The sequence below is a fragment of the Salarias fasciatus genome, chromosome 18 (genome assembly GCF_902148845.1).
Source record: "Salarias fasciatus chromosome 18, fSalaFa1.1, whole genome shotgun sequence".
Lineage (NCBI taxonomy): Eukaryota > Metazoa > Chordata > Actinopteri > Blenniiformes > Blenniidae > Salarias > Salarias fasciatus.
Genome location: NC_043762.1, coordinates 25,203,156 through 25,222,250, shown reverse-complemented (window position 1 = coordinate 25,222,250; position 19,095 = coordinate 25,203,156). Strand labels below are relative to the sequence as shown.

The window sequence follows — 19,095 nt, the reverse complement described above, 5'->3', positions numbered from 1 at the left end:
CCAGAAGAACCGACTCCACACTGCTCCAGGTCCGGGTCCTGAAACTCCTCCATTCAGGACCTCTTTAAGGAGGGGGAGGGGTCCACGTGCAGTCAGCTGATATTCATTAAACATCCTTTTCAGAAACTTGTCCCAGTTTATTCAAGAACAGCTTGCGAAAGTTTTACTTTTGTTTGACCCAGAATGTTATCAGAGAAATCATTATAGTGTGAACAGAGATATGAACACACAGCAGAGCGTGCTGGTGTCCAGAGAGTCTGTCACAGGACACACATTAAACCTGGCTGCCTTCAGGAGAGCCCATCATCTGGTTTCAGTCATAATCCTCAATTAGAATTTCAGAATGAATGAGATAATCTTCCAAATGAACTGCAGTTCAATTCCATGTTTTAGCAAAGTGGACACATTTAAACAGCTACAGTACTACTCCTTTAAAGGTGATCAGAAAGAAGCATCCTCAAAGTTCTTCACATATTATGAACAGCACTTGGAATCATGGGTGAAACAGTGCCGTCATCACCTTTAAAGTTAAACTCTGAAGCTGTTTTTTGTTGTCGTTGTGGCACAAAGCAACAACAAGTGGAAACAAATGGTTTAACGGGACGTTAATGTTAAAAGCTGGCAGGAATGTTCATGTTGAGGAAATCAACACAGATATAAAGGGAGTCGTGATTAAAATGTGATGTAGAGTTTTATTGTCTGCTGATTTAAAATCATCTGCCCTTCTTCATCTTGGACACCTTCTCCTTCCTCTTCTTCACGTGTTTGGGGACTTTGGATTTTCTCTTCTCCCGCTGAGCTTCTTTCACCATCTTCTTCCTCTCCTGCAACGACACACAGCTGACTTCACTCCTCCGCCTCCCTGCAGCGGCACTCCAGCCCGGCTGCTCCGGTCGTCACCTTCTTATCCAGCGGGTTGTCTCCGCTCGGATCCTCCTCGTCTTTTTCTCCTTCGTCCTCCTCCTCCTTGTCGTCGTCTTCCTCCTCCTCCTCGTCTGACGAAGAGCAGTCATCCTCCAGCAGAGCAGGAACCTGGGAGAGGGAGGAGGCTGAGCGGAGCTCGGAAAGGGGAACGTCGAGCACGAGGAGGACGTCACGATCCTACCGTCTGAACTCCGGAGAGATCTTTCTTCAGCCCCGTCAGCGTCTGGTACAGAATCTGCAACACAAACATCATCATTTCACTGTAAAGATGGGTTAACAAAAAAACACCATTCTCAAACGACCAAGTTACTTCTGGGTTTCTTCAAGAAAATCATAATGGCTGAAGGAGACATGCAGCTATTCTGTATTTTAATAGTCAATACTAATAACATTTTTTGTAGCAGTTTTCAGCCTTTTTTATAGTCGTTTTAACGGTCTCAGGATTTTTAAGCATTTTAACCAATTGAGTCTTTAAGAAAATAAGCCATGGAGATATAAAACGTCTTTTCCAGGAGGGACCTGGCATGGCAGCAACTGGCAGTTACAACAATCAACAAATACATTCACACCACAACACTTTAGAAAAAAGAAAGAGCGAGTGGTTCTGGGGACAATGGCTTGAGGTAAATACATTTTTAAGATGAAAATTGTTCAGCATGTCATTTTCAGCAAGCTTCAGAAAACCAATAAAGAGTCACATGAGGCTTGAAGACTTCTGCTCTCAGATGTTCACCTGATCAATGTTCTACTAAATTGTGACCTCTAGTGGCCGTAGTAAGTACATCAGAAATGAAGGGATGTGAAGTAAAGCAATGCACCTTAGAGGACGGTGGGGTGGATGGATGGATCACACACACATTCTAATTTTAAACATTTTAGTTGCCCTTTTTTCCTTTTTAAGTCACTACTAGTCATCCAAACTTCTTGTCTCTATGCTATAATCTGGTGTGTTAACAGAATAAAGCTCTTTATGAAGCTTCAGAGCTTCTGTTCTAAAGGTTTTCAGTTTCTTACATTGTCGTCGTGTCCGTTTAAAGCCGATTCTTCCTCCATGGTCCTCATCAGATCGACGTCACGCTCATAGTGATTGACCTCGGTGAGCGTGCGTGGGATGTAGGCCTTCTTAAACACCTGCGGGTGCAGCGAGGAGACAGGTGTCAGGGGTCAGAGGTCAGAGGGCATCAGGCCCGGTGGGGTTGCTCTCACCTCCTCGTCTACTCGGTCCTGGTCGGTCCGCTCCTCTGACGTCCGGTCGGCTGCGATCACCATCGCCTGGAGAGCAGAACCAGGCTGTGTGTTTGAGCTGCACGATATTGATTAAATATGCCATAATGATGCTTAATAGTGTGATGAAGATTTTTTTTAAGCATTTCTTACTAATCACACTGTTCTTTCAAACCAACTGTGACTGGATTGTGTGATTTACTTTTTGATGTGTGTGTTACACATTTAAAAACGATTAGTTCGATCATCAGTGTAACGCATTAGTTTTATTTTCCCTGAAACAACAGTGGCAACAAGCATAACAGTAACGTTTCTGTACTGTTGCGCTGCTGCCAGCCAGCGTCTCAAAACACACATTGAAACTTATCTAAATCAGAAACATTCAGATTAAGAGCATATACTCATACAACAATACATCCAGTAAACAGCATCTTACAAAAAAAAAGTATTTACAATCAAAAAACGTCTTTCTAACCTAACTTATTCCCCATGAACTGTTTCACCTTTTTAACTTAACCTAGAACTGTTTTTCAATAACTAATATTAATTATTGTCATAATAAAAGGCTTAATCATGTTATATTGTTGCCTTATTTCCTTCTATTTATGGTTCCAAATGATCTTACCTGGAAAAACCAGCGGCGGCAGACCTAACAGCAGTAACGCTTCTGCTGAGGCTCCCTCTACTGTAACCGGCCGCGTCTGCCTTCACTATGTAATGAGCACAGCGCCGCCTACTGGCCGGCTACCGTAACTACCTCTAATTGAACCAGACCTGTTGAAAAACAAAGTCATACTCAGAGCATAATATAATAATTCGATCAAGTTTAAAGTCCTTTGACTGGTTTCCATTAATTCAGATTTTTGGATGGGAAGTTAACTGGGGCCGCAGGGTATTTTAATCAAGTCCTTTTCTTTTAATTATGTCTATGAAAAGACTTTTGATCTCTGAAAACACTGAGTGCCGCATGTGCCATCAGAAGATGAACAGTCTTTTGGTTTTGGGTAGTTTTTCCTTCATTTCTGTGCAGATGTGAAATCACTGCGACTGTGATTTTGACCGAACTTTCCTGCCAGCGCTCGTACAGACCTTCTCCAGGTACTGGTCGATGTTGTGGCAGGTGATGGACGGGTCGGTGACGAAGTCAAACAGCTCTCGGACCGTCATCACGGCGACTCCGTGCTTCACAAAGAATTCTGTTTGACGCATAAAATAAAAAAATCAAAACCTGCCTATGAGCGATTGCGATCCGCTCGCCGCCGTCTCACCGTTGACGTTGCTGCAGTCCTTCCTGAGGAACTCCAGAGCGTGAGGATGGTCGTGCTCCACCGACTGGGACACGTCGATGATGTATGCGTCTCCGTCGTGATACCTGCCCACCATGTAGAAACGTCAGGAGCCGCAGCGGCGCCACACCGGCAGCCTGTGTTTGAATTCTCCTCTTACAGCATGTTGAACTCGCTGAGGTCCGCATGGACGAGCCGAGCATCCTGAAACATCTTCCTCATGTTCTGCAGAACCTGCAGGTACAGTTCTCGGGCCTTCGACTCCGACAACGCCGCATTCTTCAGGAGGGGAGCCGGCCTGATCGGTCAGGGAAGAAGAGTTTTGGTCAAGAACAAGGTAGACAGATCAATAAACAGCAGTCAATGCTGGTGACTGGCTCGTACATGTTGTCTTTTCCGATGAAGCTCATCAGGAGGACGTGACTTCGGAGCAGCAGAGGTTCTGGACTCGGGATTCCTGCCGTCTGTAGCCTGAAACACACAGAATCAGCTCGACCTGTCAGTCAGAATTTAACTCCAGTCGATCAGATTCTGCTGCTCAGATCGAATCAGTTGTGTTTAATCTTTCTAATCTACTGAGTTCTATTATTCACATTTCTTCTGGATTCAGATCTGGTTCTCTGGTAACTATCAGCTCTGTTGAGTTCTATTGAATCTGCTTCCCTTGTCAGTTCTGGATCAATTTGGTTCTTCCTACCTTTCTACATTTCGATTCTCCATTTTGAATCAGATCAAGCTAAGCTGGATCTTCTTTTCAGATTAGGCTCAAAGTGTCGCTGGAGTTGGTTCTGACCTGATGAGGTTCCTCATCTCCTTCTCAGCCCACGTTCTCACCATCTTCCTGGGGTTCCCTTTACAATACCCGTGGCGGAATCTGCCCGACGACACAGAAACAGTCAGATGTGGCAGCGTCCCCGTGACTGGGGGTGTCGCAGCCGACTGACCTGAACTCTCCGCTGACGTATTTGTCTCGGTCCTTGAACAGCAGGATGGACGTCTTGTAGATCTTGATCGCTCTGCTTTCTCCCAGCGACGTGGTGGCGTGATAAACGTTAGCCTGAAAGAGACAACAGACATGGATCAGTAGAGCGATCGCCTCCGATACGCAGCCAGAGCAGCAGGGACCACGTGAGGATACCTCCTTCCCGGTGCTGATGCAGCCGTTGATTTCGCTGATCAGTCCTCGACTGAGCATCTTGAACAGAATCATTCGAGTTCGAGGATCCAAAACCTGCAGCAGAAGAGGCGAGTGTGGAGCGTTATCGGCGCTTTAATAAACCAGTCACGTCTGTTTCCCCGGCCGACGCTCACCTGCTCCACCGTGGCCCGATCCGACTTGTCCTTCACTCTGTACCTGTGGAGAGCAGCCAATCAGAACCTCAGCCCCTGCGGGCACATGACCCGTGGTGAAAACTGAATGTGCACGTACGTGTCGGCTTCTTTCTGTTTCTGCATCGTCGTCACTTTATTGATCACCGAATCAGCGTAATTCAGTTTATCTGAGAGGAAGGAACCGAGGTTTTATGGTCAAGATTACAACTCGGGTTGTGATGAATTGTGATGGTGAAGCAAAGAGCTAGAAAATGTGTGCGTGTGCGTGTGTGTGTGTGTGTGTGTTGCTGTTACCCAGGTTGATCTTGTTTTCATATTTCCTCAGAGCTTTATCAGAAGGTGTAGATGATGATAAAGCCTTATTCGACGGATTCTGTCTGTTGGACTGAAAACAAACAAACAGTCTGTCAGTAACTTTAGAAACTATTCCATACATCAAGAATCAAACTGTACAGACTGGTTTCTTTTTATTCACACATATATACTAATTATGAACCTAATTTGCCAAGAAGAACCTGTAAATAAGTTGCCCACTGACAGACACACGACCACATACAGACTGGGTTCTTTCTAGTTAAATCACTTCTGTTTTTAATCCACATCCTGCTTGAGTTACGTTCTTCACATTTCAAATCAAACAAGAAGAAGAAAAACAAAGGGTAAGGGGTGAAACCTGCAGAGATGGGAGAGCTGTAATTATAACAACATGTCTTTAGAATCCTCGGAAAGACTCATGGAAAACCAACATGCTGCGCATCAAACAGACGATCTGACCTGACTGTTCAGAGACGTTCGGTTGTATCTTTTGGTCAGATCTCCCGATGAAGCCCAGTCCCACTCGTCATCCTCATCGTCGTCGTCGTCCTCCTCCTCCTCATCTTCCTCCTGGTACTCTGATAAAGGCTCTGCAGTGACGCCACTGGTTGGATTCTGTGGAGCTGCTAACTGCTCACTGCAGAACAACATAAGAGCTTCATTTAACTGGATAAGAAACACAACATGTCTGTCAACAGAAGGATATCACTGGATCTTTGCATTGTGACTTCATGATGATGGATAGGTGGAAGTGATTTAAACTGTGATTTAGACTTAAGAAAGACATAAAAAAGGAGAATAAATAATGTTAAATGGTTATTAACATAAAAGTAATAAGTGAAATGTATTCCTTAATGAGAAGTCTGATCACATAATAGTGGTTTAAGGACTGATTTAAGAGAGTGCGGCAGCTGTCTTCAGCTGTTCAGGAAGTTTGTTCCACAAGTGAGAAACTAAAGCCGATTCACCTTATTTCTCCTGACTCTGGGAACACTGAGTAAAACTCTTCCTGAGGACCTCAGGGGTCTGACTGGGACCGAGACCAATCAAAGTCAGATTTTGAAGTGGATCGTTTTGGCACACAGGCAGCCAGAGAGAACCCCTTAAATTCTGGCAGCATCTATCAGAGGGCAGTGAGCTGGTTGTTACTGTCTTAATGTGGTTGTAGAATTTCAGGTCTGAGCTCAAAATCACACCCAGATTTCTACTTTGATTTGTTTCCCTGAGTGACATGGAGTCCAGATGAGAGCTGACCTTTAACCTATCCTCTTTTGGGCAAAAACCTCTTCCCTACCTGCTGACATGTCCAGAATAACACTACAGCCATTTAAAAGACAGCCAGCCTACATAAATACAAGGAGCACGTCCTCACCTGTCCTCCTCTGCGTCGTCAAACTGTCCAGGTACACACCCAGCCACCGACATGGCGAACAAGAAAATATCGGCACCCAACAGATAAAATCACGAAAGACCACAAAATGTTGGTAAAGTTCGGTTCTGGCCCACTCGGCAGCGTGTTTTCTACACACTGACTACTTCCGTACACGTGACTACGGAAGCTGCAGCGGTTCAGATAACTTCATCTCCATGTGACCATCACTGCGGCCACAAGTTTCAGGCTTCTACACTTTTTAAACAACATTTTCTTGCGAAATTCCTCCTGATAAAACACGCACGTTTCCACGTTTTATTTTCGATTCACATGCAGCACTCAACGGTCAAGTTTAAAGGTGGAAAAGGCGCAACCAGCAGTGTGAAGGGGCTAGCTTTAGCTCTGACACGAGAGCTGTAAAGTTATTTAAAAGATGTCCGTGGATCTCAGTTCGACTCCCCGGACTCTGCTCGTTTGCGAGCGGTCCAGTTTCCAGGAGGAGAAGAACCGGGTCAGCACTCAGGTGGAGCAGCTGCGCTTCAACTACAAGGTGAGGCGTGTTAGCAGCTAGCATGCTACGAAAAAACAAAACAAACCAGGGCACGTGGGAGAACCACACTCCAGGTTAACATCCACAAGTCTGTTTTTTTTTATCTTGATTTATTTGCAATGGCTTGACATTTTTCAAGATCACAAGTTTTTATTAATTAAAAAAAGTGATTAAATAAAGAGTGCCACCTGTGTGATGTACCCTGTTTATCATGTTTAGGTGTCCCTGCTGCTGCCTGAGTGTAACTCCCTCCCCTCCCAGCTGGAGTCTGTTCTGGACAGCTTCACCAGCTTCTACTTGATAAAGCAGCTGCCAGTGTATGAACTGCTGGATAAGGACTTCCTGGAGACTGCTGTGTATCAAGGTAACAGTCCACACCTGGACTCAGCAGCAGCTTTGAGGTGTGTTCATCACTGACATATTCTCTTTCCTGTCCTTTGCTTCAGGTAACGTTTACGGTCTCTCATACAAGACTCGGATCGATGAAGACAACTGTGTCGCTCTGTTGCCAAATGGTGAGAACTAGAGCAGGTGACATCCTGCTTCGACTACAAAACCATCCGGGGTGGCCTGAACCAGCTCTCAGCTGTATTCAATCAAAAGGTTTTAAGCACAACTGGAGAGACATTGGTTGTGTGCTTGTGTGTTTTCAGGACGCCTCTGTCTCTCCCTGGACAAAGACTCCTTTGAGGTGCTGGGTTTCGAAGGGAAGCCGTCCAAATTCAACCACCGGACCAAGAGCAGATTTGGTCTGTTTACTTCTCTCCATCCTCTTATCTGAAGTCATTTCCTGTCAGATAAAATAGATTTGCTTAGCTCAATCCTGCCACCTTTCTGATAATAATCTGGTAACCGATGGGTCTGTTCACAGTGTGGTTATTGATGGTAGTCTGATTACAATACAGTCTCCTTGCTGATTTTGATGTGATTAGTCTAATTTGCTGTTTTCACACACGTTCTGTGTGCCACAGTCATATCAGTCGACCTGACTGACCGCAGAATGGCGCCTGGTGGGCGGGGCTACCAGAGACTCCTCACAGGACTGAAGTCCCGGCTTCAGCTGCAGACCGACTTCCTGCTGTCGCATCATCCAGGTGTGTGTGTGACTTACATCTTCATCCAGGTGTGCTACCCATGATCCTCTGCTTCATGATGCTCCTGTCCAACAGGGGGCGGGGCCTCTCTGCAGTCACTGCTGTCTCGCTGCGATTGGTCGGAGCACCGGCCTCAGATGAGCCAGCGCGGTCTGACCGAGCTGTCCTGCCCCGCCGTGCACTCCTGTGACCCCCACAGCCTCCTGGAGTGGCTCGGCGCCGTCGATGCAGACGTCACCTGGTGAGTCACCATGGCAACCTGCCATGTGCATTGCGTCAGGGTCACCTGTCAACCCGTGAAACTCCTGCTCTGTGTTTTCAGTGAGAACTCGTCCAGCAGCTTCCTGTCCACGCTGGCATGTCCAGAACCGAAGACGACGCTGAGCAGAGCTCTGAGCGTCAGTGTGTGTGGCCTGCTGCTGCCGCAGGACATCCAGCGGCTGATCGACCAGCTCAGGTCCGCCACCTCTACCCTGTGAACAGCTGACAGCTGTTTTCAGAGCTTTTAGAGTGGAAATTAAAATTACTGGGTTTTCTTTGAAAGAAACATCAACAGCGGCGAACTCACAACACCCTCTTGTGGTACAAAGTGGTAATGCAAGATACACTGACTGTATCCACCTCACCTGTCCTGCAGGTGCTACCTGCAGCAGCCCCGGCTGGAGTCCTGGGTGTCGCTGACGGTCCACGGTTTTGCCGACAGTCCCGTGTCGTGGGGGGAAAACGAGCACGGCTTCCTGAAGGGAGGCGAGAACTTCTACACACTGCTGATGTTCCACAATCACACGTATCGCCTCCACCTGGCCACAGGAGCTCACGACGCCTGTCCGCCCTGATGCCCGACCTTCACATTTACACATCAAGAAAACTCTGGGGGATTTATTTTCTCCTGGAAAGAGGCTGACTTTTGGAGGTTATCTGAGCTTGAGACAAGTTCAGATATTAAGTGACTCTTTTTTAATTTGACTGATCACAAACTGAAACTTCAAGGTCTTCTCTGGAGTCTTGTGCCTTATGTTGAAAACCACAGATCTGTGTAAACAAGCTCATATGAATAAAGCTGACATTTTTTATTTAGTCATAGTGACTGTAGTGTTTCTGACTTCACACCATCAAACGCCGGATTCTGGAAAGCGACTCAGGCTTTTACATAGAAGCCATTTTCACAAACATCCTCAATAAAGTCAGAAGAAAGATTTCCAGATCTGCTCAACGTTGTGGGTCTTACTTAGCAAATGTGTGAAAGCTGAACATGCAGTCCACGTATTAACTTCATTCAACTGACACAGTTGGCGATTGTGAATCTCGACAAACAGAAATCGCTTTAGGAGTTCCTCAAGGATCCATGACTGGGCCACTTGGTTAGCAATCTAGAATTTACCAATGAAGCCATGGGAAAACTTGGACGACTGTGGAGTTCAAATTCAATTGTTCTAAATATGATTTTATGTCCCAATAACATTGTAACAGTTTTTTCAAAAAGTAAACTTTCTGCTCTGTGTCACAATTCTTGTTTTCCTGCATCTTTTGCATGAAGATGTTTCACAGAAACAGCTGTCTTTGACTTCACTAAATTCTTTGATGTCCTCAAACTTCATTTGCACCATTTTGTAATGTATTTTAAAGTCAGCCGACTTATTTTTGATCTGTTAAAATTAGTTACGTATGACGTGTAAAACTGATTAAAACCCATGTTAGCTGCAGTAAGATTTTCCATTTAAAGCAAGATTATTCCAATTTACTTCTCACGGCAGTAGTAAAGTGACTCATGGATTTTTAATATGCTTTCAAAATAGAGATGGCAAGTTCAATCCGCTTTTTTGGAAATTCTAGCATTCCTTAAAATTTTCTTCAATAATTAATGCTTCACATCTTTTGAAATTTTGTTAAAGGTTAGGGGTCCATAGTTGAATGGAGAGTCGGAGCATGGCTTTCTGTTTTTGTTTATTCAGCAACATGATGCTTCATTACCGTTTATAACATTTTGTCTCCTGTAGTTATTCTTTCTGACAGTGGAACTAGAAGTTGTTGAACAGAGTCGCTCCTGATTCAGGTTCTGCAGGTTTCTTAAATTAGACAATATCAAAGAAATTCTTCTTTTCTCTCCCCAAAGAAGTCCAACAAAAACGAGAAAAGGCAGCATCCACAATGCCAACTTTAATGTATTGTGAGCCCATCACTGACTGATCCTGTGAAACATTTGAAAACACTGTTGCTTTTAATGAGCTGTAATCTGGAAAGAGAACAAAAACTGAAAATTCAATACCTGTAATAAAGCTAAAATATGCAGGTTTGGTGTCAAAGTTATAAAAATATAGCATGCCTATCATTCTAGCTTCTGAGCTGTATTTGTAATTCTACTGAGTTTCTATAACACGAGTGTTACATTTCAACCGATATACACAACTCCAAACCACCAAAGAATGCCTTACACAAAGTATTAACATCATAACATGGTCGCTGTGTAACTGAGGAGAGACTTGTTCTTCAGAAAATAAATATTTCTACAAGTATCAAACAGTTTGAAGCAGTTAGCATTAACAGTTTATAAATAATGGAACTTTTTTTTTTTTGAATGCAGGTCACTCTACCTATCAAAGCCTGCAAACTAAAGAAGACACACTGCGGAACGTTTTGCATACGACTTGCTGAGAAAACGACGTCTGTACAAAACACGAAGCCGGGGGGAGGAAACCAGCACACTGGGTCACGTGGCACCAGTTTAATGTCACACGGGGGCAACTCTCCTGCCGGGAGGCAACAAGTCCAGCATAGTTTATCACTGCATAATCAAAAGGGGCCGCCGACAGCTCCCCCTGCAGGCTGGAGGGATCGGGGCGGGTCCAGGGACGCAGATTCTTTCACATCAGCCAATCCTGAGGCTGCTCTAGTTAAAGGGACAGTTACTTCATCTACTTTTCTCTCACAGTCCATGCTTTAGATTTGTCCGTTAGCCTAGCGTAGCACAGAATGTCTCATTCTGTACAGGTTCCTTTCTGTGTGTTACCTCAGAGTGACCGTGCGTGATCCGTCCAGTGTTTCCTGATCCGTCCGCTCAGCTCACATCCGCTGAACCGCGCTCAGGAAGCAGCTGCTGATCCACCGCGACGGTCTGCGGGGCGAGCTCGGCTGGAAGTGAGCCAACACGTCCCGCGTGTGTCGTGGGTCAAAATCAAAGGCCGGCAGAGGCCTTCGGTCCAACCGCTCGAGTTTCTGCTTCCACGTTGACAAGAGGAGCAAAGATTCGGCTCCTGCTGCGGAGCTCGGTCAGCCGAGTCGCTGCTTCGGCCACGACGGCCCGAGAACCAAGAAGCACCGCGGCCGGGTTCTAGTACAGCTCAGTCCTCCTCTGCAGGCACTGCAGGATCGAGTCCGTCCCCTGTGACGAGCCCCACACTCTCTTCAGGGCTTCACACTCGCGCTCGTTCGCTTGCTCCAGAGCACTGCGGCTGGTGCTCCTCATCAGGGCTTTGGACTCCCGCAGAACCTGCACAGCAGAAGACGGACGGTTCATGTATGAGGATCAGATCTGGGTCGGCGTGTCACTCTAAGAGGAGGAACTAAGAGTTTAACGTGTTTCCATCTACACACTGCAGTGACTCCACCCACACACGGAACTGACCTGCAGGTCGACGGTCACCAGCTCTTTGATCCGCAGCATCACTTCCTGGTTGAAGGTTCCGGGCCAGAGAACCTGAGACACCAAACCTTTGGCGCACGCCTCCTGAGCCGTCAGCTTCCTGCCGCTCAGCAGCAGCTCGTTGGCCTGCGGCGGGAAACAAAGTGAAAGGGTGAGGCGCGCCCGGCGGCGAGGGGAGCGAAACGCTGCGCGAGCGCAGCACTGACCGAGGCGATGCCCATGATGCGGGGGAAGGTGAAGGACGAGCAGGCGTCCGGCGTCTGGCCGTACGCCATGTACGGCGTCTGGAACCAGGCCTTCTCGTTGGCCCACACCACGTCGCACAGCGGCAGGATGGCGGCGCCCAGGCCGAGCGCCGGCCCGTTCACGGCCACCACGATGGGCTTCTTGAACTGGATGAAGGTGTTGATGAAGGTCCTGAAGACAGAGAGGTCAGAGGTCAAGACGACTTCACACGGGGACGAGAGTCTTTATCCTGAAGCGTTACCTGATCGTTTCGGCCATCTTGATGCTCTCCTTCTTCCTGTCGTCTGTCAGACGCCTGATGAAATACAGGTAGTCGAGGCCGCAGCAGAAGACGCTGCCGACGGCGCCGAGCAGCACCAGCTTACTGTCGTCTGATGCTGCCGTGGCCATGGCGCTCTGGATCTCCTTCATCACCTAGCAAGGAGTGGAGGGGAGGGGTCAGGAGGGGTCAGGTGCTTAAGGCCGGCTACACACTGATCAGTACATAACACACTTACAAGTTACAAGTTACACTGCACAACATGAACTTAATAAACTCTGGACACAACATGAACTTCGCTGTGTGCAGACTGCACCATGAAATAAGATGAATGGCAGTCTATGGTGTGTGTGTGAGTCGACATGACACAAAGGAATAAAATATCACAAGCGAACACCGTCCATTAATGAAAAAGAAACTAGGAACACATGCCCTTGTAGCATTCATGTGTTTGGAGAGAAATTCCAAAAAAAGGAGGTGGAGGAGAATATGGACACAGTCATGGCTCAGAAAGAGAGGAGAACTTAAGACTTTAAGGAGGGGTATTACGCAAAATCCACTTTTTTGAGCTTGGTATAATGCTATAGTGGCATTTCCCCATTAAAAAGTCACATGGAGTTGTTCCCTGAACCATTCTCGCATATTTGAGCAATCCCTGAATCTCCCCCTGGCAGCCATGTTGAGCGCTGAAACGCTCGGTGCTGCACAGCTCCGCCCATAAAGCACAGCTCCGCCCATAATGCACAGCTCCGCCCATAATGCACAGCTCCGCCCATAATGCACAGCTCCGCCCCAGCTCTGATGTAGTCTGCACAGCTCCGCTCCCCCACCCCTCTCCACTCTCAGAGAATGCGCATGGAGATGGAGGCTCTGAGGGGGCGTGTCGCTAAGCTGAGGAGATTCTTAAAGAGACAGGGACCCATTTCCAGTCGTTTGAGGCAGCCTGATGCAGAGGAACATTTGATTTAAGTTGTTTTTGACACATGCAGCTTTCACCATCCAACTTTGGGCAAAGCGGTTGCTTGAGTGTGCTGTGGATTGATACTAAAGGGCTAAAAACACGTAATACCCCTCCTTTTAGTTGTGAAGGGAGCTTGAAGTCAGAAGCAGTGTCTCACTGATCAATGTCATTTCATATACTGCATTTCTACAGCCGTCGTCTAATCCATCTGACACTGATTTACAAGACTCATTTATCTGGGATGGTTCAACACCACACAGTATGTAGAAGTATCTTAACACTCATCATCCGGATAGAATCCGACTGTGAAGCCTTCAATGAATGAAGATAACGAGAGAGAACATGAAGCTGTTCAGTGGGGGCGTGGCCTCACCTCGGGATTGAGCGTGTTGTTCTCGGAGCTCTTGGTGGAGAGCAGGATGTGAGTGAAGCTGTCCTGTTTCTTCACCACGATGTCGCGGTAACGGTAGGCGCTCTCCGTCTGCCGCACGCTGAACCTCAGACGCTTGTCGAACGCCGATCGCTCCTCCAGTCGGCGCTTCCCTGTCACGCTGGTCGCCCCGGTGATGGCGCTCTGCACACCTGAGTTCCCATTGGCTGCAACGGCCTCCATCAGAGCCGAGTTTCCTGAAGACAGAACACACAACTGTCGCAAAACTTTGGAAGCTCAACTAAATCGTCTGCCGTCATTCTTTGATAAACCCGTTAGCACACAATGTTCTTTTTGTCTCATTCAGTTTAAAAACAGATCCACTGTTTGCATTTCTAAGCTGCACATTCAAATGTATGTTACAGTGCAACAATATGAAAAGAAGACTGAATACATTAATGAACAGATCGAGAATCAAGAACTACTTTAATCACAAATTAAATGTTTGAAGTAGGGCTGAACAATATATCGTTATCATATCGATATCGGGAAATGAACATTCAGGACATTAGTTTCTCAAAATCGACGATATCAAGATTTCTCCTGCTTGCCCTGCATGTAAGTTTGTCCATGCACAGGTCAGGCCAGCCAACCACAAACCTGTTTACTGGTTAACAGCTGATGGCGGGCAATGAGAAACATCAGAGGGAGGGGCAGGAGGGAGACGGAGACGCAGACGCACACTCACATGTGCTGCACGCCACGGAGAGTAAGCAAAACAACAACATGAGTGCTGAAGAGAGGGCGGTTGCAGAATCTGCACAAACGAATTTGGTGGTAGTGGCGGTGAGTTTTCATAAAAAAAAAACCTGCATTTTTTTTTTTACATCCTTTTGCATTATGATGTTTTTATTTTTCTGAAAAATGCTTAACTTTCACTGAATCCATTGTAATATATCGTATCGATATCAAGATATCTGGCACGGATATCGAGATATGAAATTTTGCCCATATTGTTCAGCCCTAGTTTGAAGTTCATCGTTGACATAAAGAAGTCTGCTGGTTTAGGATCAACTACTCGGCCTGGTCACAATCTTCCTGTGAAATGTATTGTGTGTGTTGTTATTGTCTTCTAATGTGGTGTAGGCTAGTGTTTGAATGCATTTGAGAGTGTGTTTGAACAGCCAATGGCTTACTGAAACAACAACATGCATTTATTTCTGCATGTTTCATTGATCATCTTCGCCAAGACGATTTGATGTAAGGTTTTTTGTAGGAAAAAGGGCGTTATATCTGGTCAAAACAAGATTGTTTGAATTTTAGGAGCTTCATTTTCAAAGGAAATCAGAAATATATTGAAATACTGTGATGTTTTTTGATAATGGATGTGATTATTTTTATTTTGCAGGTTGTTTCGTGCAAATTCGAGCTGTGGGGGCCGAGCTGTGTTCCGCGAAGCTGGAAGCTCAACTCGTTATATATTTCTCTATTTCAGCTGATTTTTGACTTAATGGAGACTTATTTTTTTAAATAAGCACAATATAAGCCAAGGCCATGTCTAAAATATATCTATTATGGTATTGGATCAGTTTCTGACCAAAAATAGCATCAGCAATATACTATCTATGAAGTTACAAAGGCTGAACTAATATAGTATCTCGATGTCCAGAATTTCCGGTAGTGTCCGTACCCCTATCCAGTTCCTCATTCCTACTATGTGTTTGGCTTGAGCTGAATGTTCTATTTTATATACCTGGGTAGCACTATTTGAATGATGATATGTTGTGGATATAGTGCACACAATTAATATTACAACAGTTGCAAATGGGATCTGTTGTTTGCAATTGTAGTGTCCGTACCCCATGTAGTGTCCATACCCTCGCATTTTGTTATTCCACTTAGAAGTTGAAATTCTTGATATTATTGGAACATGTGAGCATGTTGAAAAGGGGTTTATTTATCTACAACTCTCAAGACAACATATTTGCCTAAAAGTACATCTTTTACCCACAGAAAACTAACGCAGAGAATCGAAGCAAGGACTTTGAATTCCAAAATTCCTCTTTTTGAATAACTCGCATAATGCTACGGGAAAATTCTCATTTGGTAAATTTGGTAATGGTAATTGCCAGATAATTTAAACAACAATTTCAGTGACTTTATGTTATTTCACTGCACTACCAGTTAGAGGTCGACCGATTCATCGGATTGGCCGATTCATCGGCCCGATAGGACGTTTTACAAACTTCTGAGTGTCAAGATTTCAGAAATAATGCAGTTGTTGTTGTTCATTTGATACAAATCAGTTAAGAAACATAAATTACAGCAATCCAGCAATGTGCAAATTGTATGTGCAGACATTTATATTAAGTTTGCAGAAAAGATAATTTATTTTCCACATATTTCATCACATTTGCACGTTATAGAGTCTTTTGTGGTCATTTGATGGGCAATAAAGCAGAGTTCTGTTCATATATTTTACTAAATTAAACAAACAACTGAGTTTATTAAGTTGTAGTGATGCTCTTCATCTGTTTCAAGTCTTGTTATGCTATCCAAGTCATGCTGTAGAGTCCATACCCCATTTTACCTCGACATCTTTAACTGATCACCATTTTACTACCAAATAAGATTACTGGATGAATTTTTTTTGCATCTGATTGCTTGAAAACTGTAGTATAGTGAAAATAAAAATTGGCACAGTTTGTTGAGGGTGAATTTTTTAGTCTGCTGTCCACCTGGAGTCAATGTTGATTGTGACCAGGCCGTACTGGACGTTTACAGCTTCTCTGAGCTGACACGACAACAGATGAGAAAGTGCTATGTGTGGTTGTTATGGAGGAAATAAATCAAAATCTGCTCAATTACATCGTCTTGCACTTCCACAAGCGATTTGTGAAACACTCACTTGTCCCGCCTAGGGAGCGCATGGCGGCTGGTGTGATGGGGGTCTGAGGCGGGGCCAGCGGATTTTGGCTGCGGGGTCTGGTCCCCATGCGGGCCCTCTCCTCTCCAGGCCCCAGCTGGACTGCAGCAGGTTTCTCCAGCAGAGCCACCTCTGGTGGGACCAGGTGGGCCTCCTGAGCTCCCTCCTCCAGACTCTGAGCCGCCTCACTGGGAGACTCTTCGGAATCCGGCCGGCTGTTCATCGGACTCTTTGGAACCAGGATTTTGATGCCAGTCTTGGACAGATCTACACTGCGGCGCGCCGATCCGGGCGGAGAAGGCGACATCAGGCCACCACTTAACCTGTCTGCAGGTGGTGGCTGCTGGGAGCCGACAGAGGTCGGGCGAGTCGGTAATGAGTGGGGCAGCGGAGTGGAGCTGAGGGGTGGCTTCATCTCACTGTGTTCTAACCCCCCACTCAGGTCGGGACGAGGGGCCGCAGAGGGCCTGCTGGGCAGTTTGTGGGCGGGGTTACAGTGGCGGCTGGGGGAGCTCCGGGTGGAGCGAAGCAGCGTGCTGTCCCTCTGCCGCTCAGCAAGCTGACGGTTGAAGTCATGGACATAGACCATGCAGGTGGAGAGGTTCGTCTCCGGCTCCCAGGTGTCGCCCTCAGAGCCATAACCTCTCCACCGAACAAGATACTCCACTTTCCCCTTCTTATTCTTCCTCTTGTCCACGATCCTCTCCACCTGCGGAACACAGCTGTTAGAACCAACATCCTCTTTGTCACTGTTGTAATCTTTATGATCAACATGAAATGAGTAGAATCAGTGTCACTTAGTTTGAATTAAATACATCCCTGTCATAATTTCTGTTATCATATGGGGAGGAGACCAACCAAACTATCCACTCTAAGCGAGGTCATGTGATGATCAGCTGATCAATTAACCCCATATTTAAACAATCAATTTGGAAATAATAAATTACTCCACCCATTGAAAATATACCAGACCTTGGTTCAAATGAAGGCACCGTAAGTGTTTAAATTATAAACTGCTAGAAACTTAAAAAACGCGTGGTATTAAATATTAAGCAGCACCTGCTCAAACTTTGAGCAAAGTTTCCAAAACTACCCTGGATAGAGTTTATGATGGGTTATCTCGTGAGTGATCACAATGTTCGATCCATTTCGTCATCCAACACGAAGCTAACGGGAAGCTAATGCTGGGCTAGCTGTCAGCTAACTCAACCGACTAGTTTTTATCGGGGTCGACTGCAGCTTCCAGGCCGTGAGTCGGACCAGGGGAGCCCCCGAGCAGCTAACCGGCCGCTTTGTGTCACTTTTCAACGCTTCTTCGAGGCCTGAAGGTGAAGTTCACAAACTTAGCCAACTCTCAGCCCATGATCCTCTGTTAGCATGTTAGCATTAGCTCGCATCACCTCGTAGTACTCCTCGGTCGCCATGGAGACTGTGCACCCTCACGAGCAGCTTCCAGAAGCCTCTTCAGTCGAGCAGCACCATGGAAGAAAGTTTCCGCGGCGGCCCGGTGTCTGTAGGAGGCTCCGCTCACCGACGGGACGGTCCGGTATCACACTCACACGGCTGCTAGCCGCTAGCTGTTAGCATTGGCGGGGCGGAAACTGACATTCAAAATAAAAGCATCCGTAGCGGAAACACTAACCTCCAAAATAAAAGTTTGTTTTATTTTATTTTTCATCTATCCATTTTCTCCACCGCCCTTTCTTGTTTAGGAACACATTCAGCCATCCAGCCATCAATTTATCCATCCATCCATGCATGCATGCATTCATTCATCCATCCATCCATCCATTCATCTGTACATCCCTTTCTGTCCTCTATTTGTCCATTCATCCATCCGCCCCTCCTTCCATCTGTTCATCCATCCATCCATCATCCATCCATCCATTCATCACTCCATCCATGCATGCACTCATCCATCCATTTATCTATCCATCCATCCATGCATGCATGCATTCATCCTTCCATCCATCCATCCATCCATCTCCGTCCGTCCATCCATCCATCTATCCATCTCCGTCCGTCCATCCATCGATTCATCCCTCCATCCATGTCTGCACTCTTCCATCCATCCATCCATCCATCCATCCATGCATGCATGCATGCATTCCCTTTCTGTCTCTGTATCCCTCTGCCCATTCACCCCTCCATCCATCTGTCAATCCATGCATGCATGCATCCATCCATCCATCCATCCAGCCATCCATCCATCTGTCCATCAATGTTTCTCTCAGAAATAATTGAAGAAAAACAGAGGATTGGTTTTAGTGGTTTTCAGAACATCTTTTAAGTATTTATTTAAAATAATGTGAATGAGCAGGGTTTTAAATAGGATCTGACCCCGAGAATTCAATACTGAATCAGTGACTACAAGAGAAAAACATGATGCCCTATTTTTCTTTGAAAGAAGTCACAGAGTTATAAATGTTTTTATCAATTAACTGTGTGGTCTTCAGTCGTGTTAATTCTAACAACAGAACATCTGATCAGTGTTTTTCACCACAAAGAAAAGCTTCAATTATTTGTGTCGATTATAAATCAATCTTCCAGTAGTTTAAATGTACATCAAACATGTCAAATTCATTTTAATTCAGGT

General features: G+C 45.8%; 3 protein-coding genes across 3 annotated transcripts; 1 reads left to right on the top strand and 2 right to left on the bottom strand.

Annotated features, from left to right (window-relative positions):
* Nucleotides 1–599: 599 nt before the first annotated feature.
* riok1 (RIO kinase 1 (yeast)) lies at nt 600–6,614 on the bottom strand. The gene is made up of 17 exons (XM_030115039.1): nt 6,454–6,614; nt 5,541–5,718; nt 5,061–5,151; nt 4,864–4,933; nt 4,746–4,788; nt 4,573–4,665; nt 4,379–4,491; nt 4,228–4,308; nt 3,819–3,905; nt 3,595–3,732; nt 3,417–3,520; nt 3,238–3,344; nt 2,131–2,196; nt 1,939–2,055; nt 1,106–1,159; nt 901–1,032; nt 600–824 (listed from the first exon to the last, which is right to left on the bottom strand). The coding sequence occupies exons 1-17, from the start codon at nt 6,504–6,506 to the stop codon at nt 714–716; spliced, it is 1,638 nt and encodes a 545-aa protein (XP_029970899.1). The 5' UTR covers nt 6,507–6,614; the 3' UTR covers nt 600–713.
* Nucleotides 6,615–6,647: 33 nt separating this feature from the next.
* rpp40 (ribonuclease P/MRP 40 subunit) lies at nt 6,648–9,588 on the top strand. Its single transcript, XM_030114649.1, has 8 exons — nt 6,648–7,003; nt 7,223–7,367; nt 7,450–7,518; nt 7,657–7,752; nt 7,975–8,097; nt 8,173–8,338; nt 8,420–8,554; nt 8,735–9,588. Exons 1-8 carry the CDS (start codon nt 6,887–6,889, stop codon nt 8,931–8,933), a joined length of 1,050 nt encoding a protein of 349 aa, XP_029970509.1. The 5' UTR covers nt 6,648–6,886; the 3' UTR covers nt 8,934–9,588.
* A 646-nt stretch (nt 9,589–10,234) lies between these two features.
* On the bottom strand, nt 10,235–18,083 carry cdyl (chromodomain protein, Y-like). Its single transcript, XM_030114646.1, has 7 exons — nt 17,900–18,083; nt 16,482–17,208; nt 13,577–13,830; nt 12,225–12,397; nt 11,944–12,154; nt 11,720–11,863; nt 10,235–11,584 (listed from the first exon to the last, which is right to left on the bottom strand). Exons 1-7 carry the CDS (start codon nt 17,921–17,923, stop codon nt 11,426–11,428), a joined length of 1,692 nt encoding a protein of 563 aa, XP_029970506.1. The 5' UTR covers nt 17,924–18,083; the 3' UTR covers nt 10,235–11,425.
* Between the last annotated feature and the right edge of the window lie 1,012 nt (nt 18,084–19,095).